Below are 25,792 nucleotides of genomic sequence, written 5' to 3' on the forward strand. Positions count from 1 at the left end.
AGGAACATGGGATTTAGAATATCCTGAAGGGAGAAGTTTGAGCATCTGTATTCTAGATTCTTAATACCACTCTTCTTACCAGTGTTTATGTTTCATAAATTCTATCTTGAATGTTGAAAGTTAGATGAAGTTTCTTTTAAGACTTGTAAAATTATTCTTAACTTGCTTTTTTAGAAAACTTGGTGGTCAAAAATAGATTCTCTACATCATTATAACAACAACCATTTGCAAGGGAAAAAGTTTCAGTAGTATTTTATTTAAAACTCACATGGTTTTTTTTTTTGTTATTTGCTTTCATATTTTTCACATTTAACCTGGCTTCAACTTTCATGGAAATGATTAATATCCCTTATTAATCATAAATAAAATGAGATTATACTTTTAAAATTGCTTAATTTTTTAAATGATTGTGTAATAGACTCATATATGTTTCACCTATGAAGAGAAGTTAGAAAGTTTAAGCAGAGAACTCTTAACTTTGTAGTTTTTCTTCTTACTAACTGCTAAAATATAAATTATAATGTAAATTTAAAATACAATGTGTTTATTACCTTGGTTAACCAGAAAACTTCCAAAAGCTTAGATTATACAAGATATTTTAGATTAATGCTTTGCAACCTTTTTTCCTGCCTACTCACACACCGTTGGCTTCTGTCATCATAATTCATATATTTTCACTAGGTTAATGGGTTGAGTTTGCACCGATGGTGGAACAGGTCCTGCTTTCTCTCTCTTACCTGGAGACTCTTGAGTACTGTCAGAGAGATTCCTGTTTGGATATATAGTCTTCATAATTTTTTTCCTTGGAAATCTTTTAAGTACTTTAACCAACTATAGTGTTTGTATTTGATGTGAGAGCAAAAATGCAGAAACTCTGAAATGAATTATATTCTCATAGAAAAAGAGAAAAAATAGTGGTAGTGTGAATGCAATGATTAAGTTGTGGAAGTTTTTAAAAATTCTCATTGCAGCTTAAAATGACATGGAAAGTAAATGTACTTTGTTAAACCCCCATTAATCGTTCTAATTAAAATTGATATTCTATTAATTTGACAATTCTACTTAAGCTTAATATTACAGAATCATGCCAACTTCTGCAGTGATGCAGTATACTTTTATTGCTTATAAATTATTTAGTAGCTTTTAGCCAAGATAGGAAGAAGACTCACAAATATGTTTAGGGAAAATGTATACTATGCCGATTAGCCTTTTAACTTCAGTAGAGTTTCAGATTTCTGTATTGTTCTATATCCAGAGTACTGCAGAGTTAAACTGAGCAAGATAACCTTGTGTTAAGGTGCTGAATATTTGGTGGCAGTAATAATTATAAATCAATGACATTTGTTTGTTTATTTCTTATACTAAACAAGTAATTTATTCAAAATAATGGCAATATATATATATGTATATATATAACCTGAGTTATGGTAAATATGTAAGAAAACATTTAGAATGAAAGTAACATACCTGGTAAATGTCTTCAGAAGGTGAATGCTGAAGCTCTAATATGTGTGTTTGGTTATATGTATCCTAAAGCATTTTCATTCATTATAGCAAATATGAAAACATGCAGAGGTCTTTTTAATCAAAAAGTTCAGAGGTTATATCTAGCTTTTCATTGTCTGGTTTTGTCTTGTCTTAGAGGCAAATGAGGTATTTTATAAAATGAAGCATTATAAGTAATATTATAATAGTCTATAAAGAGATAGATTTAAAAGTTGAAACCACTTCCTAGTACAGCAGTTTTTAGATACTATCTCCAACTTACATGTAGATTGTATTCTAAAATGCTTAGAAATAAATTTTTTTTTTTTTTTAAGAGAGAGAGAAATAATGCTATAAATGACCCTGGACAGGGAGCAGGGTGAGCAAGATTAGCCCATGAAAGTTCATTTGGTCTATAATGTAGCATACAAGACCATATTTTTTTCAAGGAACATAATGTTACTGCTAATAAGTAATTATGTATCAAATTTGAGAAAGTATTTATCTTAGATCATAGTATTTGAAAAAAAGCAGAGAGATTTGTGTGATAGGAAGCTTAGCTAGAGTGAAATTAACTGAGGTGAGAACAGGGAAAGGCAGGTAAAGGGATGATACTCACTGAAAAATGAGGAACTTGATTAAAGGTTAATGAAGATACTTCTCATCACATACTGTTCTGAGTTTCCCCAGTAATAAGTGGGTAAAGATGAGCTATTCCTATACTTTTTTGTTGTTGTTGTTGTTGACATTTTAAAGGGGGAACTATTCATCAAAGCCTTTGCCTTTATAAAACCCAGAAATTCTTTAAATTTAAAACCATGAGTGGAAAATAATTTAAATTTTTGTTATTACCAATAGTTAAATACAGATCTCAGACTAAAACTGTTTCTATATTGTTTTCTTCTTTGAGTACATTGTCCCGGGGAAACAGTACTGTTTTTGATACTATTCTTCAAAAGATCTATTTGCCATTAAAGCATACAGTTAGTAATATTTCAGCTTATCTGAACTGAACAGTGTAAAACATTATTTCTATGGCAAAATTTATTCACCGATTGGTTGAATACCTGTTGTGTGCCAGACAACTCTTCTTGGTGCTCTAAATGTAGCAGTGAATAAGAGACAAGAATCCTTGATATTATGGCGTGTGAATCCTCTTAGTGATTTATTTCCATTTTTAAGTTTGATGTGAAAAATGCCAAAAAGTCATCTACTTGAATACCTTCAGATCTTCTCATTTAGGGTAGGTGCTGTAGCCAGAAGCAGCCTTGACTCTAGATTTATATCCAGTATCCTAAGTAGTATCTAATAAATAGAGAATGGGAATAACTATATCCAGGTACTTAACCTGTCTGTGACAGAGATTTTTTTTTAATCTATAAAAGTAGTAATAGCTGGCTAATGTGGGGATAAAATGAGTTAATTGGTAATGCCTAGCACTTAGCAAGTACTACATGACAGTTGTCATTATTTTCCATGCTCGACATACTGTGGTAGGTAAAAAATGCTTTCTATATTTTTTTTGCCAAGCACCTTATTTGGTTTGGTGGGTTTATGCCTTCAAGGAGAACAATTTAGTATAATAGAAATGTGGGTTCTAGTTTGGATCACCTATCAATCGGATCTTGATCAGTTAGTGAGAGGGAGTTCAGATAAAATGATATCTTTAATATTTTCATGTAAAATGAAAATGTTTTAATATTTTTAATTGAACCTTTGGCTGTTTTTTTCAACTGGAATTTGTTTTTGTTTAATCATACTGTGAAATGGTGAACCAGATATTTAGTTTTGTATCACAGCTTACCAGTGGGTATTAGAAATTCTCAGATTTTGAGTTACTGGGTGATTTACAGTTGATTCCTATGACTTGTGTTTGTGCGTTCAGTCTAAATCTAAACTACTTAATAAACATGCCCAATAAAAGATAGTTCCCTAATATAACCTCTACCTTGGCTTTTCATGTCACTGAGAACCTATGTCATAAAATTACTCTACTAATCTCCTAGTAAAATTTGAGTCAGACAAACTAGAAATACATTCTCTTCCTAATTGCAACTTAATCTGTGTATGTGCACTTAAATGTTATGGGTTTCACTTAGATTTGCTTCATTTTTTTATGACCTATATCTTAGAAGACTTCCAGTTTTCACTATGTTGTGTTTTTGTTTTTCATTTCCTTCCAAAGAGCACCTCATAGATAAGCATGTTGTAGAATAAAAAAAAAAAATGTAGTAAAAATTTATTGGAATTCAAGTCCTGTAAAGATGGTTGTGTCTGACTCCCGCAAAGTTATTTGTGGTTTTTCCTGAACTTTTCCTTCTGCAGCAAAGTTCTATTTTCATTAACTACACACTATTTTAAAGTAAAAGATGGTGGTGAAAGATCAGTCTGTGTTACCTTTGGATTTTTTTTCTTCGTGAAAGCAATGGCAGTCTTGATTGTAACAGAAAATTATCTGGAATTTGGACTCGAAACAGGTAATTCATACAACTTTAAAAATCAGTTTTGCTTTATCTAGTGTTACTATCTTTTACTTCAATATTCAAGTAAGTTTTACATCAGATAAGTTTTTAAAATTAGATTAGAGGTGCATATTTTGCAATGTTCTAAATAACTAATCTTTATTGTTATTAAGTAAGATCTTCCTTCTTCTTTTGTTTTAGCTAAGTTTTTTGTTACCTTTCTTCAGACATGCACTCTTTCCCCACTTTTTCCTTATAATTAAATGAGTTTCTGTAATGCTAAAGTTTACTTACATAAACACAGATGCAAACCTTAATGCAAATTTTATGCACATTCATGGAATGAACAAATATCAAAAGGATGTTTTCAAAGACTGTTCCTGCTAATAACCAAATTTTATTGCATTTATGGCATGCTAATTAGCACATGAAAGAGCTAAACTAGTCACTTCAAAGTTTAAGATGCTCTGTTTTCTAGCATTTTATTTCCAAAGAAAGATTCTGTATTTTACTTCAGTGGTAAGAATAATATTTTTCCCCTACAGGATTTACAAATTTTTCAGACAGTGCGATGCAGTTTCTTGAAAAGCAAGGTTTAGAATCTCAGTAAGTTCTTTTTTTTTTTTTTAATTAAGCATCACTTAAATTTTTCCATTTTTAGTAGAATAGATTTATTATGAGTGGTTCTTTATTTGTAACCAGTGAAAAAGTTTTAAATAGGACTGTCACTTTTAGAAATACTCTTTTAATTTTTACATTTGTATAAAATTAGTATCTTTCATAGAATTTTTACATGTTACATATCAAATTCTATGTTGAATATGTAGGTTGGACTGTTCAAATGTGGCTAAAGAGATGTCTGGTTTAGTTTATAGTTCACTAAATTCTACTATGGATATTTGGATAAGTGCAGTCCTTTTGTAGAAGTTCACTCTTTGTGTATTACTATTATTGTGTTTTTTAAATGATTGATTAGAAGAAAGAAAAATTCCTAGAAAGGTAACTTTAAAAATTTATCAGATTTTTAAAAATTTTATTTTTAGGGGTCCTGTTTCAAAACTTACTTTCAAATTTTTCCTGGCTATTTTCTGTTCACTCATTGGGGCTTTTTTGACATTTCCTGGATTACGGCTGGCTCAAATGCATCTGGATGCCCTGAATTTGGCAACAGAAAAAATTACACAGTAAGCGGAAAATGTACATAAGCACATGCAGATAAATATATGTTTTCCATCTTAATGAAGGTATATTATTGTAATGAAATCATACATTTTTATATTGAAAATTAATTTGATGTCACACTACTTCCTCTTTCTACTATTAGCAAGTTTATTTTATTCACTTCCAAATTTTAAGTCCTGGCTTTAAAAAATATAAAATCAATTGCTAAATTGTTTTACCTGCTAGAATGGAAATGTCATTATTTATGTTAACTTTTTAACCCAGGACAGTTTTTGATATTGTAATTTCTACAACTGAACTGAGGATCTATGGGATATTTTATTTAAATTGTATGTAAACAGTGTTATTTAAATTTAATTTTAAAAAGAAAATTTTAAATTTTAAAAGTAAAATATGTATACATAACAGGTGTTTGTACAACTCTTGTTAGAATGATGCATTGTTTTATTTTGGGATTGTTAGTACTGTACAATGTCAAATATCATAGACTACTTTTAACTATCAAATTTTATTTTAGTTCTCAAAATGGAGATATCATATTTGAAAACATATATATAGTTCAAAGCCCATTTACTATATTCTTTGTAGTTATCATAAATTTTTGTTGTTGATGCAGACACCTTAGCAGAATGACAGGTTCATAGATCCAGCTCATAGCCACAGCCAAGTTCCCTCCTCATCTTTTTGTTTTGCGAGAGAAGCCTGAGTTGAGAATAGTCTTTTTGATATATGTATTTATAGTCATTAAGTTTCTGAATGATCATTTCCTAACATTTCTGCTCTTTAAAAACCCATACTTTAATATTGCTGATTCTGTAGTGTTTTTATATTACTATCTCTCTTACCTATGTCATTTTCTTTAATTTTGACAGTCTTTTGTTTTTTTCCTTACCTCCATTTTTTTAGATATGTGTGTATGTTCACTTATTCTCACCTACCATTGAACACTCCTTCATCCCTCTTTTTCCTCCTTTTACTCAGTATGCTCTTGGCTACATCCTGCCTTTCTCCCACCATTCAATCTGTCTAATGGCTTCTTTTAAAACAAAACCTGGTTCTCCCCCCTTCTCTACACACACACTTCAGTCCACTACCCCCAGTGTTATGATTTAAATAAGCTGAAAGGGTGGGTGGAGGGGAGTCCTTCACCAGCTACTGAAACCGCTGTGGGCTGCTCCTTAATACTAGAGTGTTCCCTAGCAACACTGCATACCTAATACTGCTGCTTTCTTCCCCACACCCGAAGGTTTACCCAGCCTGTGAGATGAGAGAATCACTTTATAAAAAGATTAAAAACATTTAGTGGTGTTTTGAAGTGGTGGAGGCACATTTTAGTTTCCTTTTAAAACGTGGCTTCTTTTTAAGATTTTTCACTTTAGTGATTTAGAGTCTTATTTTCAGTTTATTGTAGCCCCCACATTGTGTTGTAGCATTCTGCCTGATACAAGGGTGTGGTCAAGCCCATTTTGTTGTGAGAGTAGCATGACTGGCACAAAGAGCAGCGTTCTCCTCACCCCCATGGCCAAGCACTAGTACTTGTTTTAATGCCAGAGCTTAGAACCAGAGTTCCACCTTTCCCTGTCAGGTGTTCATGGTTCCTAGCCGTGTGTGTGTGTGTGTGTGTGTGTGTGTGTGTGTGTGTGGTGTTCATGGTTCCCAGCTCTGTGTGTGTGTGTGTGTGTTTTAAACCTTCCGGTTTAGCCCTTCACTGTGGTTGATAATGAAAGTAGTACATGGCAATAAAATAATCTAAAGGATTTCTCTTTTTTTCTAAAATAAGAAAAACCCCTACTAGTCATGTATCTCTGTAGGGTACACATTTGGGACAACACTTAATGAAGGTATAGCTCATACCTGAAACCTTTTGCTCTATTAAAGTATATTGCCTTATTAGGAGTAATATAGATTTCTTTGGTTAGTAAAGGATAGGGAGATTTATTTCATGTATTCTTATAATATCCAAGAAGAAAACTTATAAATTATTTATGATTTTTACAACATAATTAGAACAATATACATGATCATTATATATTGAAAGTTTCCTAAGTTGTTGCAATAGGTTCCATCTACTGTATGCCTTCTAATATTATGGACTTTGCTAGTCTATATCTTAATTGTAAATAATGAGGCATGTTGTTGTAGCTACACTGAAAAGCATCAAACGATGACTCCTGTATACTGAAAAATCTTTGAATTCATTGATTATGTAAAGTTAGAGAATCATTTAAGTACCTGTGTATTAAATCAGGGAGATAGGAGGGGTTTCTAACACTACAATAGAAGTGAACAGATTTAGATTTTAATGCTAGATCTGCCATTGACATGTAATAATTGCTAGGAGCAAGTCCTTTAACTTTCATGGATCTAAATGTTCTTATCTGAAAAATTAAAACAATGAAGTAGTTTTGCAAGGGTTCAAATCAGTGTTAAATGCTAATGATAAATATGAAATAATGGTGATAGTAGCACCTTAAATATATAGAATACTGTAAATAAGTTTTGACCTTTGTTATGTAAGTTCCAAGTTTCTGTAGTTTATTAGTGTATTTTGTTTCTGGATTTTTATGTTTATTTCTTACATACTTTCAGAACATTGCTTCATATCAACTTCTTGGCACCTTTATTTATGGTTCTGCTCTGGGTAAAACCAATCACCAAAGACTACATTATGAACCCGCCATTGGGTAAAGAAAGTGTCCCTTTGTAAGTATGGGTATTTGAGGGCTAATTTTTGTTTCATTATATAATAAAAAATGTTATATACTGTATTTAAAATTTTTAAGGAGAATATTAGGACACTATTTTTAAAATAAAAATAGAAATGCTAAAAATGTGTTATAAAAGTGAAGCTTCAAGTCCTCATTTCACTCTTTGTGATCTTTATTAATGAATGTGGATGATTATTACCCTGCATTAACATTATTTTGAATACTTACAAGTTTTTCCTGCTTTTTCAGTTATTGTCAAATTATCTGATATTTTTCTATTGTCATTGTGCCTGTTTTAAAGATACTTTGTGCAATTCTTTTATTGTTTTGATTGTGAAAACTATGGAGGAAAAAATAAGTATAAATGGAAATTCATATATAAAGCCCCCATAGTAGTTATAACATTTTCCATATTTGCTTCACCCTTTTTTTTTGTTTTGTTTTATGTAGTTTTTCAAGTATATTAGAGGCATAACATTTTTATTCCTACGTACTTTAGTGTGTACCTCTATAAAATAAGGACACTTTCCTATATATCAAAATTTTAAATAATGCCTTGACATTATTATCTAATATTAGGTCATATCTCTCCACTTAGACAGCCATATTTTAACAGAAGAAGATGGTAAGGAAACAAAGAAATAATTTACTAAAGGGCATTAATAAATGTATTTGATATGTTAACTCATTAGCCTTGTGAAATGATGTTAGAGTAATAGAAAGATTCATACAGAGCTGGTTTAAACCCCAGTTCTGATTTTCACTAAAACTGTCACTTGAGGGAGATTATTTAACTTCACTGAGCCTCTGTTTCCCCATCTGGAAAATGAAGATAATAGTATCCACCTCACAAAGTTATCATTGGAATTAAATGAAAGAACACATGTAATGCAACCAGCTGGAAATAAGTGCTTAATAAATATTCCCTTCAGTGCTTTGCCTCATCAAAATTAAAATAGAAAATTTTGACTAGTCATTGACTCCACAGTGTGCATTTAATGTTATGTATACTTTTAGATCCAGGATTTGTCTTAGAGTATATAATCAGTGATGAGCATAACTTTTTTTTATTTTTTTTTTATTTTTAGAGAGAGAGATAGAAATGTTGATGTGAGAGAGAAACATTGATCGGTTGCCTCTTGTCTACACCCTGACCTGGAATTGAACCCCCAAACTAAGTATGTGCCCTGATCAGGAATCGAACCTGAAACCTTTTGTTATATGGGGCGATGCTCCAATCAACAGAGCCCCCCAGCCAGGCCCACAATGTTTATTAAAAGTTAATCTTATTGAATTAGGGAAGTACCAGTAAAAGTTAGAATGTTTTTCCCCCCACACAATTAAGCCTTAATGGTAAAAAAGTATTTAAAAGTGGGTCTCTCCCTCTCCTTCTCTTTTTCTCTCCTCCCCTCCCTCCTTCCCTTCTTACCTCCCTCCCTCTAGCATGCCCAAAACTTTCCCCTTTCTTCGAGTTGCCTATGTCTTTCTTTCTCTTAAACTAAGGTGGCCAGATTTTAACATTGGTAAAGCGGGACACAATTGAAGGGGGGGGGGGGTCTTTTTTTTTTTTTAAATATATTTTATTGATTTTTTACAGAGAGGAAGAGGGAGGGATAGAGAGTTAGAAACATCGATGAGAGAGAAACATCAATCAGCTGCCTCTTGCACACCCCCTACTGGGGATGTGCCCGCAACCAAGGTACATGCCCTTGACCGGAATCGAACCTGGGACCCTTAAGTCCGCAGGCTGACGCTCTATCCACTGAGCCAAACCGGTTTCGGCGGGGGGGAGGGGGGGGGGTCTTGATTAGAAATTTGGTCTATATTGTAATCGCTTTTGGTTTTTTTAATAAAAGGAAATTCACTTCTTAGATCATCATTGAATTTGCATCCTCTTTTCTTACTCATTATGTTAAAAATCTAAAAAAAATAATTTAAAATTATATTATAAATTATTATATACATATTGCTTACAAACACAGTAAGTAGGTACATAATTACATGAACATATTTTATTGTTAGTTTATAAATTAAATTAATTTAATTGTTATAAAGTAACTATATTTTAAAAATTATTTTAATCCTATATTTCTTTCTAAATAATAACAATACTAACTTGTATTATTTTTCCTCTGAATTTGCCGTAACGTAAGTTGTAAGTGTCACTTTCAAGGCCGGCGCTAGACTTTTTGCCGCCACTATAAAATATAAATAATACGAGTACTGTGTGCTAAATTCAAGAAAATTTATGGATTTATGAAATAAATAAATAAATTACTTACCTAAATTATCTGAATAGCTGATTTGTAATGACATCACTTGTTTAGCTTACTAGCACGCTGTATGATGTGTATCATCTGAGAGACAGTTACAAAATGTTTTCGTCGTTGCCAATCCCAAAAAATGCCATTGTTCATTAAGTCCAAACAATGGTGGTCGAATTCTAACAACTGATCAACAATGCGAACTTTGATAAGCAGTTCTCGATAATCAGTTCTCAACAATTATTTGTTATTATTAAAGTTTAACATTATAAAATTAACAAAAATAATATAAAAGTTATATCCTGGCTAAATAGCCACATGGCCGCCGAAAACCGTATATTCCCTTCCCGTTCTCCCGCCTTTCCCTAGCTTGTCGTGCATTCTTTCCAAAAATCGGGACTTTTTTAAAACGCCGCGGGACACGGGACAAATTGTTAAAAATCGGGACTGTCCCGCCAAAAGCGGGACGCCTGGTCACCTTATCTTAAACCCAAGGGCCCTTCTTTTGTCTCTGAACTTGTTTCCTGAGCCCATGTAGCCCAGCTGGCTCACTTCTTCCACGGTTCACTTCTACCTTTGTGACTTTCTAAATAAACTTTGTTTGTATTTGGGGGGTGGGGAAGTGTATATCCTGAGAATCCTAGGGCTCTAGACAAAAATCTCAGAAATACTTCTAACTAATGTCTTTGATGCTGAAAGCATTCCCCGTCTTTCTTTGAAGTTTGGTCATAGACTTTGGATTTTATACTCCTATTATTATATTCTCTGATTTTATATCTGCTTTAGTTTAATTAGGAAAATAGGAAACCAGCATTCATGATGTATCCATCATACACCAGTTAGTATGCTAGGTGTTGGTACTTTACATATTTTATCTCACTTATTCTTACAGTAATTCTGTGTGTGATTGCTGTTCTCATCTCATTTTATAGATGAAGTAATGGACTCAGAAATTAAATAATTTGGCTAAGGTTATTCAGTCAGATTTGTTATATATAAAGCACTTAGCACTTACCAACATTCATTTCCCACTTTTACCCTAACTAAACTTTGTGCAGGTTAGTAGCAAATACTATGCTTAAAGGAAATGGAGATAAATAATTTTGCCTTGTGTGTATATTAAATTATAGGAAAAATTTGTTTTATATAAAGATCTAGTATTGCCTTTCTATATCTTTGTTTCCTTTGTTCTATCCCCATTTCTGATCCATTTCATAAGCAATTCAAACAAAATTACAGCCTTGTCTCTGCTCCATCCTGTTCTCTATTTGTTAGACCATTATATTAAACTAGAGGCCCAGTGCACGAAATTCGTGCATGGGGGTCTGGTGTCCCTCAGCCCGGCCTGCACTCTCACCAATCTGGGGCCCCTTGGGGGGTGTCCAACTGCCAATTTAGGCCTGATCCCGTGACAGTTGGACATCACTCTCGCAATCTGGAACCGCTAGCTCCTAACCACTCGCCTGCCTGCCAGCCTGATCGCCCCCTAACTGCTCCCCTGCCAGCCTGATTGCCCCCAACTGCTTTCCCCTGCCAGCCTGATCACCCCCAACTACCCTCCCTGCAGGCCTGATCTCGCCCCCAACTGCCCTCCCCTGCCAGCCTGGTCACCCCCAACTGCCCTCCCCTGCCAGCTATCTTGTGACCATCTTGTGGCGGCCATCTTGTGATGACATTGCTCGACACCACTTAGTCTTATTATATAGGATGATTAGACAGAGGTGATTTTTTTTTCCCCAGAGGTGATTTTTAATTTTTGCTTAAAATTCAAAGTCCATGTGGTAGATTGAGAAAGAATGGCTGCCCATCCATCAAAGAAAATGTGATGAAGAAGAATGCAAGTGACAGGTTTTTCGCCTATTACATGGACTAAACGGTTTATGGAAAGGTCTTTATGTGTAGTCAGAAGCAAAAATGGTTATAATGCAGTTTCAACCCGGAAATGTATTTCAATCCATCCATGTGTTCTTATTTAGCATCAAAAATATAAAATGTGGTCATTTGTGTGTGCCAGTGACCTCATAAGAAGAAAACCAAAAGTGAACATACAACATATACAGTGAAACCTAGAATGACTTCAGGAATTTGGAGAAATGTCTTCTGCCTGTTCTTTACTTAGGTATTTTATCCCAGCTCAAGCTTCTTCTCGAGATAACCCATTAGATCAACTTACCAAATCTTTATGAGGTTAGTTAAATCTGAGTTAGAAGTACTACTTAATCACTATTATTATAAATCCTGAACTCATAAACTGAGCAAATATTTTTTTGATTCACTGCTTTATTCTATTCCCTTCATTCCCATTATCTGTCACCCTCCAAGTCTGTGTAATAGCTGTCTTCAGGATGCTATCAGTGAAGCCCCTTGTTGCACAGCTCCCGAGAGCACAGTGTTGTCTATAGGCCCCCTGGAAGGTGCAGGGCTGTGGATGGCCTTGCATCTTCTAGCCACAATACAGGAAGGAGCAAAAGTAGGTTTACAATTGTTAGCATACAAAACAGAGTCTGTGCTTGTTCTATTTATTAAATACTGTATTGTTTTCCACATGGACAACTGTAGACCTCAATAGTTCCACAGTCTCCAGTGCTTTCCTTCTTTCTTTTAAGAGCATCCAACTCTTTTTATTTCACAGCCAATTTTTTTTCCATGGAGAAGTATAGATAGAGAAAAGGATCCTAAGTACTACTCTACTTTTTTTCTTCCTTTAGATATCTGTTCCTACTTTACTTTCATGAAACATTCATCTATCTGGTTTTGTTATGCCAGTGAAAGTACTGTGTTATATAGGCAAGTCTATGGCAGAGTGGGATACTTTTGCTTTGTATCTCCAACTGTAGCTAAGTGTAGGTTTCTAACTATAGGTTATGGTGAACATTAACACATAACTAACATGCTAGCATAATATGATCTTTGAGAGCACCATGTCAACTTTTTGATCTGTAGAATGACAGAAGCTACATTCGATACTCTGCGACTCTGGGTAATAATCCTGCTGTGTGTTTTACGGTTGGCCATGATGCGCAGTCACCTGCAAGCTTACTTAAACTTAGCCCAGAAATGTGTGGATCAGATGAAGAAAGAAGCAGGCCGAATAAGTACAGTGGAGCTACAGAAAATGGTAAGTTTTATACTGTAGTTAAAATGAAAAATAGCAAATACTGTGTTATAAGAAAAAAATAATTTTGTTTCTTTTAATAGATTGTAATTTTATAATATTTTTATTGTAAATAAATGGGATGATTTTATATAGACATCAAGAGACTTTGATCTGATTTTGGCGTTAGAAGAAAGCATCTTTTTTAAAAATATGTTTTTTTTCTCCCCCTTGGTCTTCACCACCCAGTTCCCGCCTTGCCCCAGGCCTTCACCACCCTATTGTCTGTGTTCATGGGCAATGCATATAAGTTCTTTGGTTAACCTCTTCCCACTGCCAACCCCCCTTCCCTCTGAGCTTCATTAGTCTGTTCCATTAGAAAGGTCTTAATTCCTCTTCCTGCCTTAAGTGTTTTAAGCACCTTACAGTAGTATAATGTAAAGCTGTGGTATGTCTACTATTGCTAAAATGAGATCCTCTAATTGATTTGAAAGACATTACAATATATTATCAAGCCTTTATGAATTAAAGGGTAGGAAATATTAATTTTAGTGACTACATATATTTTGTTTTAACATTATTCCAAAAATTGACCATGAAATGTAAATATTTAACTTAATGGGGATTCCAGAGGAGGAAATTGCTAGGAATCCCTCAAGCATTATAGTGGACTGGACATCTAGCTTGGTCATGTCTCTTTTTTTTTTTTTTGATTTGGTGTTAGAGCCCTTGTTTTTTACTTCATTTATAAATCAGGAGTGTTTATCAACATTCCACATTTTTCTGTTTGTCCTTTTATATATTTTCATAGTCTATAATTATTTGACCTTAGTCAAATATGTTCATATAGGATAGGGAGTTGATGCTTTTATTTATAAAGGGGTTTTGTTCATGGATGACTCTGCCTGTTACTATTATTTAGTTATTTTTTTTAGGTGTCTGACTTTAGAGATTGCTTATTTTGTTTTATATTGGAAATGTAAGTGAATATATACTATTTGAATTTTTGTGGTTATTTTCTCCAATTTATATTAATCACTAAGAACTTTTTAAAGGAAACTATTTTAATATTTTCACATTTAAAGAAACTTATCTTCAAACTGAGCCTTTCTGAAGTCAGTTTGGGGACATTTATAATGAAGTACAAACTTATTACCATTTAGCTTCGTTTCCATGAAAGGATTTCTTATCTCTTAAACAATTCAGTTTGACAGTTATTTGAAAGTTTAATTCACTCATAACATGTCAGCCATATTAGACACTGAAGAATGTTGTTGGTTGTAGGTGGCTCGGGTCTTTTATTACCTCTGTGTCATTGCACTGCAGTACGTGGCACCTCTGGTGATGCTGCTTCACACAACTCTGCTTTTAAAAACACTAGGTAGGTGTGCCCTGGCAACTGGGAACATGTTGTACTTTCCACCTGTGGTTAATAATGCTTCTTGTTACCCACAAGGGAATATGCATCTTAAAATTATTCCTCTCTTGAAAAGTTTGAATAGGAAACATGGAAAACTTTTAGTTTTAGAAGTTAATTTCTCATGTTGAAAACTCAAGCCCATATGGTTTTATGTTATGCTTTACTTATAAAAATTGATTACCAAAGGTTAGTTCCCAGATTTATTGAATAACTTGAGTGAGCACTGTTGATCTTATTTGATTTTATAAAAGGACTTTTTAAGGTTTTGTTAGTGCCTAATATGTTAGTGCCTAATATTTAAATTATTGCAAGGTACTTACAAACTTATATGAATTATAGAATCCTTTTGTGAGTTCTACTTTATATATAACTTATGTTGAAAGAGTAGAGATTTCTCCATGGAAGAACAGTTATCCTAAAAGTCTGTTAACTAAGGCATCATGTCTCTGTGTGTTGTTATTCAGGAAGTATCTATTATTGTATTGATCATTTTCCTTGGTGCCAGTGGGAGGGAGGTTAAGAAGCTAAAGGAACTAAAAGTATTATTTGAGTGGACTTAGTAGGTACTGTAGAGCTGATGATAGATGGAAATGTCCTTTAGGGATCTATGGAACATAAAGGAGTAGCTCAATTGTAAATTATGTGATTCATATCCTATTCAACATTGAAAAGTATATGATGAAAAAATTTCTGGAAGCTATTAATAGTCTTTCACACTGAAATCACAGATAGTTTCTGAGAAAGAAATTTATTCTGATATTCTAGAGGAAGAAAAGATTTCTAAGAAGTTATTGAGTCTGTCTCTGTCACTTCAGTAGAGATAGTTGATTCAGATATTACATAAGGAAATTTTTTTATTATTTTAGAAGATTTTAGTGCAGCTATTAAAAGTAAATTATACTAGTAGCTTTTATAAATACTTTTACTGATGAGATCAGATTACAGTCTGATCAAGTTAAATGACTATTTTACTAGGTATGTTGAAAGATTATTATTTTACTTTATATTTAACATAAAATAATTTAATTTCAAATATAAGTTAGTTTATTATTTTTAATATGAAGCTTTGGAATTAGTAATTCTTCAAGTTTTATTTGTGTCTTGAATTTTCTAGGTCATCATTCCTGGGGCATTTATCCAGAATCTATCTCTACCTTGCCAGTGGATAATAGTCTACCACCCAATTCTGTTTACTCTGAATTACCATCTGCTGATGGGAAGGTGAAGGTAACTGTTACACAGATAACAGTGGCATTGAGCAGCTTAAAAAACATTTTCACTCCTCTGCTCTTTCGAGGACTTCTGTCTTTTCTAACCTGGTGGATTGCTGCGTGTCTCTTTTCTACAAGCCTTTTTGGGCTTTTCTATCACCAGTATCTCACTGTGGCATGAATCTCAGTTAACATAAAAGGATATCCAAGTCACACTTGGGATTCAAATATTTGTGCCCTTGAAGGGCTGACAAAAAAAAAACAAAACACAAAAAACAGAAGAAAGCAAATACAAAGGAAAAAAGAAACATATCAGAATATCTTGTTTGAAATGCTTCCTCTGTATTCTCAGGGTGAATTAATGATATTATATGTAAAATTACTCAATAGATTAAGTGCTATACTGTGGCATTGGAAGTTTTAACTCCTTGTGTTAACTGACGTGAGAGAGGGCTATCTGCAAGGGTAATACTTCTGTTTACCTTGGTTTACAGAAACCTCTAAAACAGTCTTTGAAACTTTTCATATGACTCCAGTTATCGATTGTTCTTAGTGGTATTAAGGTACTATTAATATTCATGTGGCTGCCTGTAGAACACTCTTCAAACTGAGCCATGTTTTAGAGGAGATTAAGGAGCTAAAGTTGTTTCTGTTGGTAATTTATTAGTCACTCTTCAAACAACAATAACAAAAACCCAACAGAAAGGAAGAAATAGCTACTGTATATTACAGTAAAGAAAGCTGCATAGTAATTTTAAATGTAATGGAGATGTACATGCTTAATATCTGCAAGTACTGCTGCTTGAAAGTAGCAAGAGTATTGTTTTAAATGTATTCTATCCAACTTGAGGGATCTTTTAAAATGACTGGCTATATGAACATTTGTAATCTTGCTGTTAGGTTTGGAACTCCCATATTTTATTTTATTTTATGATCCTAAATATTTCTTTTTAATAATCTAAAAATATTTATCTATATTGATCAGACTTTTAAAAAATTACTTTGTAATCCTGCTGACTACCTGTATGTATTGTATATATTATATATTAAATATATAATATATTGAGATTATAAAAGATGAAAATACTGGATCCTTATATTTTAAGTTGCTGAATGTATGTTAAAACATTATTGAATGAGATGTCTTTGTGTCTAGAAATTTTCTTTCTTTTTGGAATGAGATTAAAATACATTTTGAGAATTTATTAGATCAAGCAATTTATTTGTGTTGCCCGTGTGAGAATAGTCATATTTTATACTTAGTTGATTTCTCCCAAATGAAAATTTCTGTCATTTTCAAAAAATCAGAATCTTTCCCACACTAAACAAATCTTTAGATTTGTTTAAATCCACGTTAAATAGGACTTGTTTTACATTTGTGGTGTCCAGAATTAGAAATGTTAAATTTTTATTTTGTAGTTCAGAAATTGAGGTGATTTAATTGAAAAATTTAAACACAATCTATATATATAAAAGCCTAAGTGACTGGCTGATGGGCTGACTGGCCAACAGGCCGGTAGCTATGACGTACACTGACCACCAGGGGGAAGTTGCTTAATGCAGGAGCTGCCAAGCGACAGCAACTTTGCAGAGTGCCCTCTTGCACTCTGGGACCCCTCAGGGGATGTCAGGCTGCCAGTTTTGGCCCGATCCCTGCAGGCCAGGCTGAGGAACCCCACCAGTGCACGAATCCGTGCATCGGGCCTCTAGTGAAAAAATAAAAGTAAAATTCTTTTTCATGCTTTTTACATCTAAAACCCAAATGAAGGGTTACAGTTATAAAGGAAATGAATATAAAATAAACAGGTTTGTTTTTTCTAACAAATAGTAGAGTTTATAAATAAATATTCTTTCATATAACTGTCTTTAGAGGCTATATATTGTGTTCAATGCTGTTGTTACTTACTATTGAAAGCAATTTTGAAACTTCTTTTGGAATTACTTTCAAGGCTTGTGATTCACTTTGACTTGAATAATCTCAGTATAGCAAATTCCTGCATTTTGGTGTAGATTAAATGTTTTGCAAGTAGTTGATATTTTAAAAGACTGAATAATAGTGCTTAAGTTGGATAAAACTCTGGTTGAAAATGAAGTGTGACTATAGCCTAATAATACTTCATGTGTATTTCCAAAGAAGCATTCCATATATATTTTTGAGTTATATTAGCATCACTAAAATTGATTACAGCAAAACTTTGTATGTAAAAGTTTTCCCATATTGGACTTGAAAAGAATGTCACCTGATATGACCATTTTATTAAAGAACTATATTTTAGGCCTGGTTGGTGTGGCTCAGTTGGTTGAGCATCATCCTGTGCACCAAAAGGGAACTAGATCAATTCCTGGTCAGGGCACATGCCCAGGTTTTGGGCTTGATCCCCCGTAGGGAGCGTGCAGGAGGCAGCCAATGGATTTTCTCCTTTACATCAATGTTTTTCTCTTTCCCTCTTCCTTTCCCTCTCTCTTTAAAACCAGTTTTTAAAAATACCAAAAAACAACAACAACTGCATTTTAAAAATTATTAAAGTTATTATTTTGAGTTCCAAAGATTGTACAATGGATTTATGGGACGGGGAGGCATAGAATTCATTATTAGGTAGAATAACATGTATTTCTAAAAATACTATTGATTTACTCTTTTTAAATTTGAATTTTCCTAAGTACACTGATTTTACACAAGCTGAACATTAACTAATTGATTTGGTTTAGTTTTTTTAACCTTTCAAAGCAAAGAGAAATGATTGTTGCAACTACTAACTGGTTTATTTATGCATGATGTCTTTGTGCCAAGAGTTATATACTTTATGTGTAAAAGGGTTTGTACTTTATGTAAACCAAATAATATTTTTTAATTGAGATATAATTGACATATAACATTGTATTCGTTTTATGTGTACACATAATGATTTGATTTATGTATGTATTGCAAAATGATTCCAAATATTTTAATAGCCTAAATTAGAATTTAGTAGAATTATTTTATTTTTTATGTCAGACTCTAATCAACATACTATGCTTCAGTGGAGAGTTACTTTTATTATATATTTTTCCAAATTAACTAGGAATCCTGATAATCTCATTTTGTATTATTTATGGAATTTTATTTGGTAATTTGTTCATTTCTCCTCCCCTCCCCTGCCCATTGCACTTTAAAAATCAGAACTTTATTCTCTCTCCTACCCTTGTCTGAAATGAAAAGCATATAATTTTATCCTAATATCTATATACATATTGATTATCTTTGATATTTTCCCCAGAATTCCAATTGTGTATAAATGACCAGTGCATCCAAGTAGAATGGGTTCATTGTCTTATTATTTCTAATATAAATATCATTGATACAATACTGACATTTCATTTTTTGAGTTATGATTCAGAAAAGATATTCATCTATTAATGGAATTGATAGGTCCAGGAAGCAATAACTAGAATTCATTATGAAATCTATAATTGGAAATTCACTGGTTAGATTTTATTCTTTCTAATGAAAGATTAAATTCTCAGTACTACAAAATATAGGGTCTCAGCATTCTCTGAATTCATACATACTTTCTGAGCCATCTCATAATTGAAAATGGTCTATCATGGTCTATGGCTCTATTCAGCAAAATAAAACCAAGTGATTTTTTAATGTGGATCATCTTGTGTATTCACAGAGCTTTAAGCGGCTTAAAGAATCAGACTTAAACACACTTATGATCTTAGAGCTTGAACCCAATGTCTCAAGTAGTCACATAGTCTCATCTTTTAACTCCCATGCATCTCATGTCTATACCTTGGGTTTATAACTGAGCTGGTTATATGCCATGAATACCCTGACATGGACACTAAGGATGGTCAAAAGGCTAATGTCAATCTTTCTCTTCTTTAAAGTGGTAAACATTTTTACGTATTTATTGTTTTCTTCATAAGAAAAAACAGATATAGCTTGTACATATGCTTGTTTTCTCTTACTAAGGGACTCCTTTTAGCTACAAACTGTTCATGTTGAATGGGCCTTTCTTTAATGGGTCAAAGAATGGCTAAAAGTAAAAACACCCAACCAGAAAAGAAAAAAGAATCCAAAAATATGAAGGTAGTGTAAGGAGCCTCTGGGACAACTTCAAGCATACCAACATCTGAATTATGGGGGTGCCAGAAGAAGATAGAGAGCAAGATATTGAAAACCTATTTGAAGAAATGACAGAAATCTTCTACCTGGTGAAAGAAATAGACTTACAAGTCCAGGAAGCTCACAGAACCCCAAACAAGAGGAACCCAAAGAGGAGCACACCAAAACACATCATAATTAAAATGCCAAGGGCAAAAGACAGAGAGAGAATCTTAAAAGCAGCAAAAGAAAAGCAGTTAGTTACCTACAAGGGAGTACGCATATGACTGTCAGCTGATTTCTCAGCAGAAACTATGCAGGCCAGAAGGGGGTGGCACAAAATATTCAAAGTGATGAATAGCAAGAACCTACAACCAAGATTATTCTACCCAGCAAAGCTATCATTTAGAATTGAAGGTCACATAAGAGCTTCACAGACAAGAAAAAGCTAAAGGAGTTCATCACCACCAAACCAGTATTATATGAAATGCTGAAGGGTATTCTTTAAGAAGAGTAAGAAGAAGAAAAAGATAAAGATAAAAAATTATGAACAACAAAGTGACAGCAAATACATATCTATCAACAAGTGAATCTAAAAATCAAGTGAATAAGAAATATGAACAGAACAAACTGGTGAATGTAATAGAATTAGGGGCGTGGTAAGGGAGCAGACTGACAATTCTCGGGGGAAGGGGGTGTTTGGGTGCGGGAAGAGATTGGACAAAGAGCTTACACCTATGGACAAGGACAGTGGTGGGGGGGAGGCGTGAAGGCCTGGGGTGGGGTGGGAACCCGGTGGAGGGGACCTATGGGGAAAAAAAGAGGAACATCTGTAATCTGAACAATAAAGCTTTAAAAAAAAAAGGACTTAAACTCTTAAGTTTACAGCAGCTTTATTCATAATAGCCCCAGACTGGAAACCACCCAGGCATCCATCAGTAGTAGAATAGATAAGTACATTGGTATATGTGTACAATTAAATACTACTCAGGCTAGTAATACATGCACGGTGACTTTCTTATCAAGAGTACAGTATGGAACAGGGGGGCGAGGGGGATAGCTAAGCTTACAATGGAGAAACCTGACAAACATCACCTCAGTCAAGTAATCAAGATTAACCTCAGCAGTAAGTTATGTTAATACTAGAATGTGATGAGAATGCCACTTTCCCTCAGCAGTTCTCCACCCAAACCCTTAGCATCAGCCTAATCATGAGGGAAATGTCAGAAAAATAGCAGTTGAGAGGCATCTCATAAAATAGATGGTATTCTCAGAACTTTTAAGAATATAAAAAAAAGGGAGAGGGCAGTTCTGAGAAACATCCTAGAGGAGACTAGGGGAGCCAATGATTTGTAATGTGGTGTCCCTAGTGGCATCCAGAAAGAGAAAAGGGACATTAGGTAAAAACTAAGGAAATCTTAATAAAGTATTCGTTTATTATTTGTGATAAAGGTGCCATACTAATGTTAGATGTTGACAGGAGCAACTGGTTATGGGGTATATAGAGCTCTGAACTATGCAATTTTTCTGTAAATCTAAAGCTATTCTAAAAGACAAAAGTTTATTTTAAAAATACATGTGAAGTTTGTCTACAGGTTATTAAAGTTATGTAAATACTAGCCTCCAGGAATGCTCAGTGAGTTAGAACAGAGCTGAATGTAAGAGTATTTGCTCTTCTGTAGCAAGATGAGAATAAGACATGTTTTCATGAAGCTAAATTGATGCAATGGAAAGGATTGTTCTTTATTCTAAGGTTGTTTGTGGAGTGTGATTTTAAAATATCTTGCTTTGAAGTGATGCTAATAGTAGATTTGGTCTACTACTATACTACAATAAAATATTGTTCATTGGGCCCTGAAATAAAAAAATCTGAGAGCCACAGCCTCTACCAACTCAATTCCCTAAAGCTCTTTTCAGAAATGTGCTCCTCCTGCTGGGTAGAGCCAAAAGACTTGCTTCATGGTGTTTCTCTTAAATCTACCTCGACATATTTTTAAAAGTCTAGATGGGTTCCTGATACTTTCTGGCATCCTTGAGCAAAGGAAATAAAAGCACAACAACCAAGTAAAATAAAAGCAAAGATTTCCCAGTCTCATCTGGCATCCAGTGGTAAAAGGAAATGCTGGGACCTTCCAAAGTTCTGAATCCAAGAAAAGAACCCATCAATTTTTTTCTTATCAGTGAGGAAAACCAAAGACCCTGGAGAGTAAGGCAGCCCCTCAGGGTAATGGGTTCAGAAGGTGAAATTGGTAGGAATCTGTTCATAATGGAACCCAAAATGGTTCATCATGGGTTTTTGTTTTAGGGTGGAGTGAGCTGGGGTATTTTCTTCCTAGATTACAAGAGTTGGAAGTTCCACTGACTACTAACCTTTAGAGTTTATGGGAAGTATTTTAAACCTCCTTCAACTCCTACAACTGCTATTGCCTTGTGTGGTAATGCCTTGTGTGGTAACAGTTAATTAACAAAGTAAGGCAAAGTTCCCACTGTTCTCATCGATGGTCATACCTCTGTAAATTAAGTGTAGTTTTACTGATGTGTATCCTTCATTCAAATGTGCATCAGTTTTCCCAGCAAACATTTAGTGGTTACTTTTTGCCACTATGACGTGTGCTATGCATTTAAATGTTAACAAGAGAGTTTTGCCCTAAAGTGGCTCAACTAGTTGAGTGACATGGTTACCTTACAGTGTGGTAAATGCTTTGTTAAGGATTAATCCAAATTTGCTTTTTAGAGAAAACTTTATGAAGGACAAAAGCTGCCTTACAAGTTGGAGTTTGTGTAGCTGAATGTGTCAGTGTTAAGAAAGCAAGATATTAGAAGTTATCAATACTGTTAATGTTAAGAGTCATGAAGGAGGAATTCAGACTTAGCAGTTGGAGTAATATTGAAAGGAAAAGATACATTCTGGAATCATAGATATGGGGATAGCAGTATGAAACACTATTTGAACCACTGTTGTAGAAGTCTGGGGATCTGGATTATAAACATAAACTTTTCTTTGAGCAAGGTTACTCATTCATAAGACAAAGGGGAAAAAAATAGATGGTCTATCTCAGTCTCTTCCCTAAAACTCTCGTTTATCTTTGTCGTTGCTAATGAAACAAAGCGGAAAACACTAAGCGTATAGAGCATGCGTTTATCCAGAAACAAAGCGGGAGGAGCCTAGAGATGGGGTTCAGAGGAAGTTCTGTTCTGCAGAGGGGCAGACTTAACAGCAGAATCCACAGTCAGCCCAAGGCAAACGCTATGTGATGGTCTCAGAAGATAATTATTTGCTACAAGGCAAAATGAAGAAAGGCATAGCAGTTGTTTTCTTTGATCTCTTCCAATTAACATTTTGTGCAGAATTTGCAGTTGCTTAAGATGGCTGATTCAAACTCATACTTCCCTTTGGTTGGATGGCATTGGAGTGGCTGGGAATGCAGCTAAGGGGAAGCTGAATTACAGATGCATGCCATTCAGTGTTGTGAGGTATGCTGATGTGTATTTCTGTCACGTATAGGACGGGCTTCTAGAATATACCTAACTCCTGCTGTGGACTCATCCAGCATCATGTCATGAGATGCTGGGCCAGAGATGTGTCACCTAATAAAAATTCGTTATTTTTCTGAATTTTCTGACATCTGTGTGTTTTCAGTGTTGTAATAATTGTGATTTTATGTGGCTTTTAAGTTACTCTTTAGTTTTAACCTAATTTTATATGCATAATTACATGTTTTTTAAAAGGGGTCACTTAATTGTTTATATTTCAGGACCCATAAAACCTGAATGTGCCCATCTTTAATTCATCTAATGGGACTTTAACTCTGTCTCCCGTCTGCTCCAATAATCAATTAGTTTACAATAATAAATTTGTCCATCTGGCTGCTGGTATATAGAAGTACAAGAAGGCACTATTTTTATTTCACATTTAGACATACAGATCTTTACAAAGTAACTGCCTGGTTGAAGTAATGTTTTCACCTGCCTGAGTCTCAGTTATGTGTAACCAGTTATTCCAATATTCTGTCTGACTGCCATCTAGTTCATTTTCTGTGTAGTGCTGAGAGGATGACAAAGGCACAGGAATAGTTCTGGAGATGAGGATACATTGTCACCCAAGAGGTAAGTGGGCCAGAAGGAGGCTGAGAACTTTGAAAGCCTTGTCCAGCCACATTCCGTTTTATCATCAGCATGACAGTTACAGAAGCTGTGGACAAAGGAACCTTCCTCACTAGTAAACTTCTAAAAATAGCTTCCAGTAGCCCTAGGAGGTGGGCTGGTTTTTAGGAAGCTGCCTCCAGAACCTCATAGCAAGAGGGTACCTAAAGAAACAATTCTATAAGCCTCCCAAGGAGTTTAGAGCTTTCTTAGGCTTTATTTTTTCTTGGATGAATGGGTAAACAGATAAAAAATTTGGCATGTGGAAGAAGCTGATTAGATGGATTAAGCCCCAATGTGAGATTAGGTTTAGGTGGGGGAGTGGGGTTGGAGGCTATTTTGTAGGTAAGACTATGTAAGTGAAAGGACCTAGAGAAGGTAAGACACATTGATTCAAATCCCAGCTGTACTACTTAATGTGGCCCTGTTTGCTCTGCTGTGTGGTGAGGATAACAGAACCTTCCATGTAGGGTTGTCTATAAAATAAATTTGGGATAATCAGTGACTGACACACAGAAGATCAGGGCTTCATAATCTGGAGTACACGAATGACCTTGAGAAGGGAGAGTGCTCAGCAAATTCAAAATGTCATGCAAATGTTCCATGTGAATATTTTTAGGAAGTGGTTCATAATTTTCACAGAGATCTATCACTAAAAATAGGTTAAGAATCATTGTAGTGGGAGCTCATTTATGTTTGAGAGTGAATTGCAAAGGGACAGGTCTGAAATTCTCTAGAAATAGAATAATCAACAAAAAGTAAGGGCTGGGACACAAGACAGTGAGGTTTTAGTGGGAAAAAGCAAATCAAGTTGACACTGATTAGACCAAGTAAGTATATCTTTGTAGTGAGTTCTCAGTACTGTTCATACATTTTGTAAATATATTTGTTTTGCAATGAAAAGAATATAAGGTATTTTATTTTTTATTCCATGATAATATGACTGACAATTTCAATGAAAGTAATTAAAATAACATTGGGGTAGGAGTTTAAAAATTAAGGACAAGGTACAAATTGGCAATTACAAAATAGTCATGGGGGTGTAAAGTATAGCATAGGGCAGTGGTCGGCAAGTTTTAACCTAATTTTATATGCATAATTACATATTTATGGCCCCTTGAGTGTGGCTCTTCCACAAAATACCACAGCCTGGGCAAGTCTATTTTGAAGAAGTGGCATTAGAAGTTTAAGTTTAAAAAATTTGGCTCTCAAAAGAAATTTCAATCGTTGTACTGTTGATATTTGGCTCTGTTGACTAATGAGTTTGCCGACCACTGGCATAGGGAATCCTATATAATAAAAGCCTAATATGCTAAGTGTCTGACCATTCGACTAGTCGCTATGATGCACACTGATCATCAGGAGGCAGATGCTCCGACCGGTAAGTTAGCTTGCTGCTGGGGTCCAGCCGACAGGGACTGGGCGAGATGGGCTGGACACACCCAGGAGCCCTTCGGCGGTCCCTCCCCAGCCCCGATCGTGCACCGGTGGGGTCCCTTGGCCTAGCCTGCACCCTCTCTCAATCCAGGACCCCTTGGAGGATGTCAGAGAGCCGGTTTGGGCCCAGTACCTGCAGGCCATGCCAAGGGACCCCACCAGTGCATGAATCCATGCACTGGGGTCTAGTATCTACTTATATACTAGTATACAAATGCCAAGCGGAATGACCACTTGCTATGACACGCACTGTGGCAGCCAACCAGCCTGATTGGGGCCCCATCGCCCCCCCAAAC

At 34.5% G+C, this 25,792-nt stretch overlaps 1 protein-coding gene across 2 annotated transcripts in view; it reads left to right on the plus strand.

The window, feature by feature from the left end:
* TMEM161B (transmembrane protein 161B) overlaps window positions 1–20,639 on the plus strand; it is a 64,839-nt gene extending 44,200 nt beyond the window's left edge. For both annotated transcript variants that reach the window (XM_079790650.1, XM_079790651.1), the window contains 7 exons: window positions 3,811–3,962; window positions 4,493–4,553; window positions 4,991–5,131; window positions 7,719–7,832; window positions 13,045–13,219; window positions 14,480–14,576; window positions 15,730–20,639. In XM_079790650.1, the coding sequence (XP_079646776.1) occupies window positions 3,811–3,962; window positions 4,493–4,553; window positions 4,991–5,131; window positions 7,719–7,832; window positions 13,045–13,219; window positions 14,480–14,576; window positions 15,730–16,007 (1,018 nt within the window). In that variant the 3' untranslated portion in view covers window positions 16,008–20,639. The remainder of the gene's footprint in view (window positions 1–3,810; window positions 3,963–4,492; window positions 4,554–4,990; window positions 5,132–7,718; window positions 7,833–13,044; window positions 13,220–14,479; window positions 14,577–15,729) is intronic.
* The last annotated feature ends 5,153 nt before the right edge of the window (window positions 20,640–25,792 follow it).

Source organism: Cnephaeus nilssonii, assembly GCF_951640355.1.
Source record: "Cnephaeus nilssonii genome assembly, chromosome: 2".
NCBI classification, from domain to species: Eukaryota; Metazoa; Chordata; class Mammalia; order Chiroptera; family Vespertilionidae; genus Cnephaeus; species Cnephaeus nilssonii.